Raw genomic sequence first — 12,154 nt, 5'->3', positions numbered from 1 at the left:
TGACAATGTCTTCCATATTTAACTTCTGTGCTATTAAACCTCTGTGAATAAGCATATTAATAGCAAAACCCAGTAATAATAATAAATAAATATTCACATTTTAAAATGTTCATAGTCAGGCTTCATCATTTACAACCAGTGATGAATGGGGAAGTTCAGAGCACTGCAACCATCTAAATCCCTCTAGCCACAGCTCCAGAAAGACAACACAGCGTGTGTTCACATGTGGAAGACTTCCTTCACACCTACAGGGCTAGAAACTATTTTAAAACAAAGTTTAAATTTTGCATAAATTGGGGAGAGGGAGGCATCTAGACCACAGAGTCTGTGCCCCAACATTAACTATTGAGCCATTGGAGTTTTCCATTAAATATACCAGTTAGCTGGAATTAGGTTATTTTAACATTTTTATTTTGAATGTAGCTTGGAACACTTCACTCTGTTTTCCAGTGGCGGGGGGAAAGCATGGAGATAGCAATAATAAATCTAGGCAAGAGGCCGTAGTAAAAACATTGTCAGTTCGATGCTTGGTTTAGGCAGGGGCTTCTGTGGGGGGTTATTTTTATTATTTTCCTTTTGATAAAGTGCAACTAGCTCTATAAAAAAAGAATACGTACCACTCCAGTACAACCAAGATGCTTCTCCCCAGATCAGCTGCTGCATTCATGCTTTTTATGCAAAACCCAAAGCAAGAAAAAAAGCAGCAGGTGCAGGAAATGGCTTTTTCTTTGAGTGAGCCCAGCTTCCAGCTCTGGGGCTCTGTGCTACTAATAGACAATTGTATGCGCATAAGGAAGGGATTAGGGAGGCCACACAAAGAGGAAGTGTGTGTGTGTGCTGGGTGGGGGGTGAGGTTAGAGCAACGAGTGTAGGACAGGGGTGAGGCCATGTGAGCTCTTTCCTCAAGGGAGCCCCCTGCCTTTAAACACTGTCATTAATATTAGCACTGTCAGCTGGCTGTTTTTGTCCATAGGCTTTCATACTGAATCTACTAGTGCTGTGGGGTGGGCAGGGTGGAAGGAGGTCATATTTGGGAAGCTCTGGCAGAGCAAGTGGATTGGGGCACCTGAACAGTAAAGAAGAGGGGAGCGCTTGTCTGGAGGAAGCTATCATGTATTTGATTTGTCTCTAAGCAAGCTCCATATTGCCCCTATGTTTAGAAGGGGTGCTGCCATTGTGCAAACCATAATAATAATGGTGCTAAGAATATTAGTGAGAGGCTTTTTAAAAATAACTTAATAGAGGGAAGTGATGTGCTTTGTAGAGGGACACTCCTCCGCTTATTACTGAACATTGTGCTGCAGAGGTCAACTTTCAGTTTTCTCCCTTGAAATCAATTTCTAAGCATAATCAGAAAGATCACAATAGACAGTCAAGCAATGCAGATGCACTAGTTTAATGGTAAAATGGGACTTGACTTAGCTACCATTGTCAATGAATTCTAATAATTGGACTGTTCTCACAGAGACATTTTCCTAGTACTTATGGGTTTTGGTAGGTACAGAGAAGGCTTTACAGCTGTAGAATAGGAGATAAGCTGCAGCCGATTGCACTGAGGATTGTGGAATCTCGCTGACCTGTGCATCATCAAAGCTGTACCAGTTCTGGGTGAGCGTGTGCTTGCAGAATGCCGTATAATGGCCACCATCCAGATAACCAAAATGGTTCTACAACAAGAAAGTTGAGAGAGAGAAATCACTTTCAATTTTAGCAAAGACTCAAAGCCAGGGATCTGGTGATCATTTTTATTTGCACTCAGCTATTATAATGATGGGAAAAAATAAGATTCCAGTTTCCCTTTACCACAAAGAAACACTTGAAATAGGTAGAGCTCTGCGGAAGAAGAGCAAGTCAATGCTGTCTGGCCAGTAATTACATTTTTTTCCACATTGGGAGATCAAACTTACAGCCCCGCTAGCAGCTCTGACCGGGCAATCCATCTCCCAGCAAAACTCACGTTGACCAGGCCCAAAAACTGAACATTGTTTACCCACACTCAAGGGCTGAAGGAGCCGTCCTTGTGTTTAGAAGCTTTCAGGTGGAAGCACTTTCAATCAGCGTGAGGAAAAGAAATAGGGTATTTACTAAACAGCCTGCATCCAGAGTTGGACAAAAAAGTGCAATTAGCTTGAAGGAATCACTGACCTGTTCTATCTTTCAGTGTTTGCCCTGTATTTAATTATTTCACTGGCTTGACACAGGGTCTGTCTACACAGGAATTGGCACCCTGTGGGGTACTGCATAATAATACCATAGTATGATGCCCAAGTAATAAAATAGGTTTGATATCACTGTACAAGTAGTACCAAATTGTGTTAATCATTGTACAGACCTGTAACACAATTCTAAACCAGTCACAGTTAAACAGCAATTTGGCTCCATCACCACAGACAACACCAAGCCATGTTATAACAGGGTTGGGGACTAGCGTGTTATATTCCATGATGCCCTGATACTCAAATTGTATCTGTGTACAGGCCTGTAACTAGCATTCAATCCTGAAAGCCTGAGAATTTTCAGTCGGGGTACCCAGCCATCTTCCATTAGCCAATGAAAAATGTGTTAATTTTATCAGTAATGGGTTAGTTGAGGAAGCGTCTCCTAATTCTGAAATGCCAGCTATGTATAAGTCAGTGATGGTTGTATCTGTACCATTTTTTTTCCCTGTTCTGTAAACTTTGGGTGCTGAGGCAGAGAGGACTTGCCTGCTTGTTTGCGTAGAACCAATATCAATGACTGATTTCATTCACAAAAAGAAAAGGAGGACTTGTGGCACCTTAGAGACTAACCAATTTATTTGAGCATAAGCTTTCGTGAGCTACAGCTCACTTCAGTGAAAGCTTATGCTCAAATAAATTGGTTAGTCTCTAAGGTACCACTGGTACTCCTTTTCGTCAAGGTGCCACAAGTACTCCTTTTCTTTTTGCGAATACAGACTAACACGGCTGCTACTCTGAAACCTGATTTCATTCAAACAAACATTCATAGTATTCCCAATAAAGCTAGGCTATAACTTTGCATCCAACTTACCACCACAGCACACAAGTTGTATTTTGGATTCTTCCGAAAGAGTGGATAAATATAAGGCGAAAGATCCAAGTTGCTTAGTGGATAGTAGATGTTAGTCCCCAGTTTCCTTTTGTAGCTGCCTTGATAGTCAAACCTAAAAATAAAACATTTTGAGACAGTATTTTCCACTACAAATGCTTTCAGTTCTTGTAATGCTGCACATGCTTACCTTCACCTGGGCATTGGAAGGAATAACTAGCTACCGCCTGCTCAGCTCTTTGAAATGTGAAGTGCTCTCCTCTTAATGCTAAGGATTATTGCAAGCAGGTAGAAAATTACTGCCGCAAAGAAAGATTAAATAAATAGATTGCAAGTGACATTTTATAGTAAGAACAAGCAGGTTCGTGCTTTGTGAAATGTTCTTTTATTAGAATAGAAGTGTTGGGACTGAAAGGAAGGGACCAATGAGTGCACTGTCAATCTGTCACAAGATGCATGCTCAATGGGGGACCCTACATCCAACTTTAGCACTGATTCTGGCCATTGCAGCACAAACCATGGCAGAGTAATGCTAGCTGAGGAGCTAGTGAGAAGAATGGAAGGAGTGAGATGGGTACACGGAAGGAGCAGGAAATGATCACTTTTTAAAAATAATTGATACATGATCAAACTTAACAAGAAGTGCTGGGCATTGAAGTAAGCCCACTATGAAGTTGTAGCCCAAACTTGCAGATTCTTTGATTTCCTCACCCACTCCACTGTTGAGGGCAAAATGGCTACAGAACACACAATTTTAAAATCTTGGGCTCAAATGCAATTGTACATTTCCCCCCGCCGAGCTTTGTAAAGGGATGGGTCGAGGAATAATGCCCTAATTGCATTGTTGATGTGGCAGAACACTGTTCTCTATTTTGTCCATCACAGTAGCTAGTAGCTCTGTAAGTGGCTATCAGGACGAGCATCATTTGTACTGTAAAATTCCATTTATTAATGTGATCCAGTTTTACAACAAACACCCATCTTTCTTCATTAATTCCACAATTCTATCACTTTCCCCTCTATGACCAATCCCTCCCCTTTCAGAATTGTCTCTATTGCAAAGGGAGAAGCAGGACAAAAATGCACTGAGATGGATGCAATTTGATGGATTCGATAAAGTAACACTTTTTCTGGGTTTATCAGGAGTCCGACTCACATGCTTTTCCTGTTTTGTAACTATCCAGGTACTGTATGTGTAAAAAGACTACGTGCAATGATTTTCCCTTTCCTCTGAATGCAAGTGACCTTCTTACATCCCATGTAAATCAGAGGAGACGTAGTTGTCCTGCCAGATGTAGTCTGTACCTCTTTAAGTGAAAAATAACCATCTTTGGCGCCTTGCCTATGTTGGCCTTTACTGCAGCATCTTGCTTAGTTCCACAGAAGGAGCAGTGAATTTGATTGTTCCAGGTCAGTGTGTCTTGTTGAAAGAAACATTCAAGGCAGTCCTGTGAAAGGAAAACGTGTTTGGTAAAACAAACACTACACCTCTGTGTAGAGACGTGAATTTCTGACCACTAAGCCGGGTTAGAGAGGGTGTCTCAATAAGCCTGTTTGCAGAAGTCATCTTATGCAAGGCAACTTGTGCAGTGTTGTTTGTACACTGCAGAGGATATTTGTGCCACATGATTCAGTGAGGGTGTGACATTATGAGTGTACAGGGCCATAAGTAGGGCAGGGTGAGCGGGGCAGGCCCCACTAGTGACCCCTGACGGAGCAGGCTCCCCAGCACTAGGACCCTGGTGGGGCGGCAGGCGGGCAAGGCGCTGAGTGCCGCTTGGCCCCCACTGAGCATGCTCATTGCTCAGTAACATCAGCTGAAGCTGCTGCCCTCACTGGGGATTAAAAAGGTTAAAGGGGGTAAATTGGAGCGGGAGGGAGATGGGCAGGCTCTGAGCAAGGGGTGGAATCTGACTGTGCGCGGAAGGGTGTCAAACAGCTGGAGGCAGGGGCAGGAGAGGGACCAAGGAGCCAGGGGTCAGCCCAGGGGTGAGGCACTCCCAGATGGTGGCAGAGGGCAAAGCACAGCACAGGGAGGGGCAGAAAGGATAACAGTTACCCCAAGGGGATGAGCCACCTGCCCTGTTTGCAAAAATAGGGCAGGGCGGGGGGTGGGGAGAGGGACTTCCATGCTTAGGAGGAAGTGTTGAGAGAGGAAAATGAAGAAGTTCTGGGCTGCTTGTGATTCTACTGTTGCGTCCCCCAACTGTAAAACAAAGTAAATATTGCACAAGTAAAACAGGCCTGTTTAGTCAACGCTCCCTGTGCCCTCCTTTAGCTGTTTTTCTGTTACTGTGACTTACTTGTTGCCACCCAGCCTGATTCAGACTTTATTACAGAGAACAGAATAAGGAGCCTCCCTCTGATCCACTTGTCACAATGCTCCATTAACTGGCCAGCAATTGCACTCTCACATCAGGGAATTGACACCTTCAGGGCAGACTGGCCCAGGATGCTGAACATACCTTGGCTCTTTCTTTTAAAAGGCCTCTAATTTTGGGCTAGGGACAATTTTCAGTTGCCCAGACAGGTAAAACCACAGGCCATTTACTGTACAGGGGAACAGACCAATAGGGAAATCTGCACTGGGGGCAGATCTGGAGTGGGGCTGCTGGTGAGATATGCACTCGCAAAGAAACATGTCCGCTGTGACCTGTGCTTGTAGCATTCTGGGCTCTGACCCAGCTAGTCTGTTCCTGACTCCCTTCTCTACAAGACCAGGGCCATCATTTCGCTGATATGTCCATCCAGCCACTATAACCATGGCATTGACATTGTCTCACACTGAAGCACAGCATAATCGGATTTCACAGTCACCACAGCCATATACTTTCTTCGGTCTCCACACTTAGGCTGTGTCTACACTGCAGAGTTTTGGCGGCAAAAGTGTGGAGGCCTACACACTGCAATGCCACTTTCGGCAACAAAACTACTGTTTTGCTGACAAAATAAAACCCCCTCAATGAGAGGCATAGAGCGTTTTGAGGCAAAGTTAAAGCAACAACGCATCAGTGTAGACGCTGCGGTTCATTACGTTGACATAACTGGCCTACCCCAGTATCCCCACTCTGCTCATTGTTTTGAACTCAGCAGCCCTGCATGGGAAGCTTCAACATTCTGCAGCCTGGAGAGCTCACAGAGCTGCTGAGGATGCTGTGGGAGAACTGCGAGGGAATCACAGAACCATTAATGTGGACTGCAGGTAGGCAGAGAAGGCTGCTGCTGCAGGGGGAGGGGGGGAGATATAAACTTAAAGAGACAGCATGCAGTGCGGAAGCACACTTCCCGAACATACATTGTCTCTCTCACATATACACTCCTCCCAACAGTCTTTCACACTCTTCCCCAGCCCACACCGTCTCCCTCCCCACCACACTTCAGTTGAAAAGCGGCTGGCAATCTACTAGGATGCCCCTGGAACCATGCGATTGAGAAACTGCATCGTGTGATGCCGTACCTGCCCCATGAGGCACTGCAAACCCTTCCCAAAGCATCCTGCTGCCAGTTGCACAGTGGGATAGCTACCCACAGTGCACTGCTCTCTGTGTCGATGCAATAACTGCTAGTGCAGATGCACTCTGCCGACACAAGGAGCAGAGTGTGGACATGCACCAGCGGTTTATTTAAAGGGCCTTAATTCAACTTTTGTCAACAAAACTCTGCAGTGGAGACAAAGCCCTAGGTGTGTGTGTTGCCTCGCCTGGCCAGAAGTCAAATGTCATAGAACCACAGAGTTAGAAGGGACCACAAGGGTCATCTAGTCTAACCCCCTGCCAAGATGCAGGATGTGTCATGCCTCTTATAAGCTGTCACAACATAGTTTCCCCAACTAAATGATACTTCCCACACTGGCCTTATACAAACAAGCCATGCTGCTATAATCCTTCACCTTTAATGGGGCATAATCACAATTTGCTTGGCAGGATTCAGCAGGAGAAATGATCAGGTATAAGCCAACCATCATAATATACCAGGAAGCAAACAATAATCAATACTCTTCTTAGGAAAATAAAATCACAATGCAAAAGGTAAAAAACAGAAATCTTACAAATTCCTCCTCCCTCGCCCCATGGCTGTTTTTCTTATATAAAGGCCAGAAAAAGGACGGCTTCTGCTTATACAGAATCGGATGCTATGGTGGTAATTCAATTGCTAGATAATCCATCTCCATGGTAAATTCATTCTTTGTTTACTTTTGAGTCCCTTTTATTCCCCGTTGAGAGACATGGCTGTTTATTCTAGCCACAGTCTCACTGTGGTATGGAAAACCATCACTATCACTTGTTTTTATAAACAGAAATGCAATTTTATGTCTTTCTGAATATGTTTTATGCCATTAAGTCAGTGTAGTATCCATATTTACTTTACGGTTATTTTCAGTCCATATAGAGTTTACTTCTTAAAGGTTATATAGGAGGATACTATAGAGATGTTAAAGGATTGTGTGAAAATTAATGTGGCACCTAAAAGAATCATACAGTAGCTTTTATTGTCTATGTACTGTACCAATATGCAAAAATAAAATGCATTATCATTACTCTAGAATATCCTAACTCGTATCATCTAAAAAAAACCCAAACAGTAGGGGGCCAGCATGCCTAGGTACAGTTCTGTGAGTACACTTAGAATACAAAGCAGCTAAAATTTAATGTGTTTTCCTCTAAGGAAGCATTTTGATAAGTGAGAATTTGAAAGAAAATGCCTCACAGTTGCTTTCTATACAATACAAAATAAAATCGACATTTCTCTGGCCATTCCTCACTCCACAGCAATTCAGGGACATTTGCAAACAACACAAGCTACACTATTAACAGCCAAAGGGACAATGTAAGTCTGATCTAGCATCTCCTCTAGCCCTAGGGCCAAATTCTCTACTGAAAAGAGTGTCCCCCTTTTATATGATGCCCTGGAACCGGCATGTGCTAGGAACATATTTCCTTAAGACGGTCTGTTAACATAAACTTTCCACCCCTATACTGAGCAGAGACCACCAGAAGCTGGGAGGAGCTATTAGAATTCCTACCTGTAGAGAGCATGCACTCTCAGAAGGGATGGGAAGAGAGAGAACTGTAAAGACCTCGTTCTTATCTGTGGTGGTCTGACACGCCAAGCATGAAAGGTCATAACTGAGCTGCCCCTCAAAGAGCTGGGTGATGATTGATGTTTCACTGACAGTTCCCCTATCTTCCCTAGAAGTGGATGTGTTCCCAGAGCATCTCCTTTTGTATGACTGTAAGAAAAAGAAAAAAGAAAAAAACAAACAAACACTAACAAACTACTGACCCTGACCCTTATAAAAACATCTAAACATGCTTTGTACTGGTTGTCAAGAAAGCACACATGATCCCAGATGGCAGTAAAAACCTATTATTTATAATAATCCATTATTTATTCTGCTTCTTTATAAGACATTGCAATCCATATTTATAAATAGGGCCTAGTTGAATAGCGATTCATGAATAAAAGCATCGCTGTCGAGTTCACTCTGATTCATGGGGAGAGATTAGTTAAATTGTGAGAATTCAGTTAACAAATTCCAATGTTTTCATGAGTCTTAGCATGAAGTTGTCTGAAAAGCCAAACCAGAAGTTTTTTAGTTAAAAAAGAATATCTTCAGTTTAAAAAAGAATATCTTCAGTCATTCATTCAGGAAGCAGAAGCTAGATCAGTCACACAACACAAATAACGAACAGTTGAGGTCAACAGTTTGTGAAGAGCTTATTCCACATTAATTTAGACAGAAAATTATTTTTCAGAACTTCTAGCAAATACTTACAGATGAGAAAATACCTTCCTGGGTTTGTAAAGGACGAGCTAACCAAGAAAGGGGGAATATTTGTAATGAATACTATTTGAAATGTATGGTTCACCCAGCTCCATTTATCAGCACCTCCAGCCATCAGCCCATCGCTGTTTGAAGCCTTTGTTTGGCCAAGTCGTAAACATGCGCTTAACATTGCACACTGAGTAGCTCCACTGAGATCAGTAGGGCTACTCATGGTGTGTAGAGCTGAGCAAATGCCTAAGTCTTTGCGGGGTCAAGGCCTTGTTAAGATCTCTTTAGCTACAGCCTCGCACTGTTTTCTTTTGTACAACTTTCAAACACCTCCCCAGTCTCATGTGTCAAACACCCTGCCCTTCTCTTCCTTCCAACAGTGCTTCCCTGGGAGGCATATTCTTTTATTTTCTCTGCATGAAGGAACCACTTTCTATTGCTTCTCATGATAGGGTCCAGCATGGAGCGCTCCCTTGTTCCACCACCTGCAGGATTCTCAACCGCAGAGCAAACAACAAAGGTGTAAACTGGAGCTGTAGGGCTGAGCTAACTGAACTGAACCCCCTGCCCGAGCAGCAGATAGCAGGGATAGAATCCAGAGACTGTCAACATTTTCCTGAACAGCAGTAACACTTGACGTCACCATAGTAGCTTTCTAGCTTCTAACTTGCTGTCCAAGCTAAGTAATCACAGTGCTGAGACGTCTAGCCTGGAATCGTAAATGGGGCAAGAAAAATCATCTGATTTTTTTCTCTACAATCATTCTAAAGCAGAGCTTCGGTACACAGATAACTTCTGTGAGAGCACTGAGTGCATTTACAAATCAGATTACCTGGCAACTGGCTACATAAGTTAGCATTTGGTATTAATGATGATTTAAAATTATGTATAGAACCCTGTTACTCTGCAGCACTTTATATATCCAAAGTAAGCCATGCCCCCTATCACAAAGAGCAAAGAACCAAAGGACGATGAGAAACCACTGGACAGTGCTGAGAGCAGATAGGCTGGAGGGACTTAATGCTGGTAAAGTGGTTTAAGAAAGGATTTGAAGGAAGAGAGAAGTAGAGGTGGATCTGGGCAGACAAGATGCTTGGCACAGGGAGGAAGCATGATAGGGAAGAGTATAGAGACTAGAGGGTGAGGAGGAGGAAATGACACCAGAGGTGTAGATGTGGGATTAGGTAGGGCCTTGGTGATGTAGATATGGAGCTTGAATTGGATGTGGTAATAGGAAGCTAATGAAGGGGTTAAAGGTTGCACTGTGTGTAGTAGTTGGAGAAAATGGAGAGATGATGATTTTAACAGCACCATTTTGTACAGTATGGAGGGAGAGAAGAGACAATTATTGTATCCATGCTCTTCAGTAACGAACTGCAGAGAGGAGGCAGATGTGCACTGACACTTCACAGTCCCAGAAGGCCATAACTGCGGTCTTACCTTCTTAAGAGCCTCATGTAATTCGTTCAGTACATAAATCAGAAACTCCTGGGCGTCCTGCTGAGTCTTCTTGGTAAAAGCTGGGCATAAGTCACCAATGACTGAACGGAACACCTCTGGTGAGATGCACTCAAACTCTCCCAGCCACATGTCGGCCATCAAATAGGCAAAGGCGGTAGCAACCTCACCGTTTTCCCTGAGTAGAATAAAAGGGAGCTTTAGTTGGAGTACAGAGATGTGGTGGCTGTGTTTAAAACGTGAACACAAAAGCCAAGCTGAATGGGCAAAGGAAACATTCTGAGGAGCCATAACCACAGTGCAGACTCTGCTTGTTGAAGGGTCACACTCACAATAGGCTATTTCAGTCTGTAGTCTAGGAGTACTCTTGGATTCCTCGCTGATGCTAAGCTCTCACATAGCAGCATCCATGAGTAATGCTCTCTATCATCTGGTTGGCTAGAAGTCTCCATCCTGTGCTGGTGAATGACCTAACCGCAGTTATTCATGCCTTGGTCCCTTCTCAGCTGGACTACAGCAATGCAACATACTTGGGCATGAAGTCTTCAGCACTTGGGAAACTCCAGTTAATACGGAACACTGCAGCCATTCTCCTCATTAACGGAGGCTACCACAAGCACATCAGACCTGCTCTCCTCTCTCTATACTGGTTTCCCATAGAATATCGAATTAAATGCAAGGTCTTGATCCTTATCTTCACAGTGCTCCATGGCCTGGGCCCAGGATACCTGAAAGATTATCTAAAGTTCTGGGACCAAGACCCTGGTCAACAGCTTCACTCTTTTGGCATGACAGAACTCTCCACAAGAAGGGCAAGCTCATTTGTGCAGGAGACAGAACTTTCTCAGGGGCCAGTCTAAGATTGTGGAACAAACTCCCCCAGGAACTAAGACTTATCATAAACCTCACCACCTTCCAAAGCTCCAAGTGTAAGTTGCATTGCTTTGACCGTGCCTTCTCTAACATAAATACCCAGTAGCACGTATATTCAAACCAAACCAACTGCCTCCAAAAAATACATAAGTAAATAAATAAACAGAATGCAATGCACTGCACATGCTTCACCCCAGTGGAGGGGATGAGAGAACAAATGGGTGACAGGTTAGTCACATTGCTTACTGCACCACAGGAAGGCGCTCAGATCCTACAACAATGAATGTGGTACAACAGCCCGCATAGGCCAGAGAAGAGGGAATTCAGAGAGAAGCCAGAAGGTGAACACTGGCTAGGAAAAGCAAGTTGAGGAAGAGGCAGAGATGGTGTGTGGGACCTGGGAAGTCAGAGAAAAGTGTGCTGCTTTTGGTTTCCTTGTACAGATGAGTATTTCTGTGCTTTCTAACGCCAGGCTCCAGTTGAAACTTCATTTCTTTTGGAAAAACTTGCAATACTGTTATACATCCCAAATACTTTTTGCTTGTAAGCTGCTTGGAACTGGCACAGTCTTTTTATTCTGTGTTTGTAAAGCGCCTGACACAATGGGTTCCCAGTCCATGACTGGGGCTCCTCTGAGCTACTGCAATACAAATAATAAATAGTAATAATAAAACAGAGAGCAAATAAATCTACTTACTTGTGTAGGGCTGTTACATACTTCCCTGAGAGAAAATACTCCACCAACGGGGATATACTGCAGAGGCACTGCAAAACTGCATTCATGTAGCAAGTGTTGCCCAAGTTACGCAGGCCAGTGAGTCCTTGGTACGGTTGGTTTGTCTCGTCGTTGGATTCCTCACTAGAATGCTTCGAATGCTCCAGGTGCACAGTTTCAGAACTGCATTTCCAACAAGAACAAAATCCAAAATTGTATTTTTGTCACCTAAAATGCAACCATCTCTTTATTACCACATTCAAACTGGCCTTATCTCAAAGAAA

At 43.5% G+C, this 12,154-nt stretch overlaps 1 protein-coding gene across 1 annotated transcript; it reads right to left on the bottom strand.

Annotated features, from left to right (window-relative positions):
• Positions 1-1,394: 1,394 nt before the first annotated feature.
• On the bottom strand, positions 1,395-11,953 carry USP50 (ubiquitin specific peptidase 50). Its single transcript, XM_084642048.1, has 6 exons — positions 11,853-11,953; positions 10,265-10,460; positions 8,072-8,278; positions 4,354-4,496; positions 3,031-3,163; positions 1,395-1,667 (listed from the first exon to the last, which is right to left on the bottom strand). The coding sequence occupies exons 1-6, from the start codon at positions 11,936-11,938 to the stop codon at positions 1,476-1,478; spliced, it is 957 nt and encodes a 318-aa protein (XP_084498174.1). The 5' UTR covers positions 11,939-11,953; the 3' UTR covers positions 1,395-1,475.
• Between the last annotated feature and the right edge of the window lie 201 nt (positions 11,954-12,154).

Source organism: Lepidochelys olivacea (assembly GCF_965140295.1).
Source record: "Lepidochelys olivacea isolate rLepOli2 genome assembly, chromosome: 10".
Taxonomy (NCBI): Eukaryota; Metazoa; Chordata; order Testudines; family Cheloniidae; genus Lepidochelys; species Lepidochelys olivacea.
The sequence above is the reverse complement of the archived record's forward strand: the minus strand, read 5'-3'. Positions and strand labels throughout refer to the sequence as shown.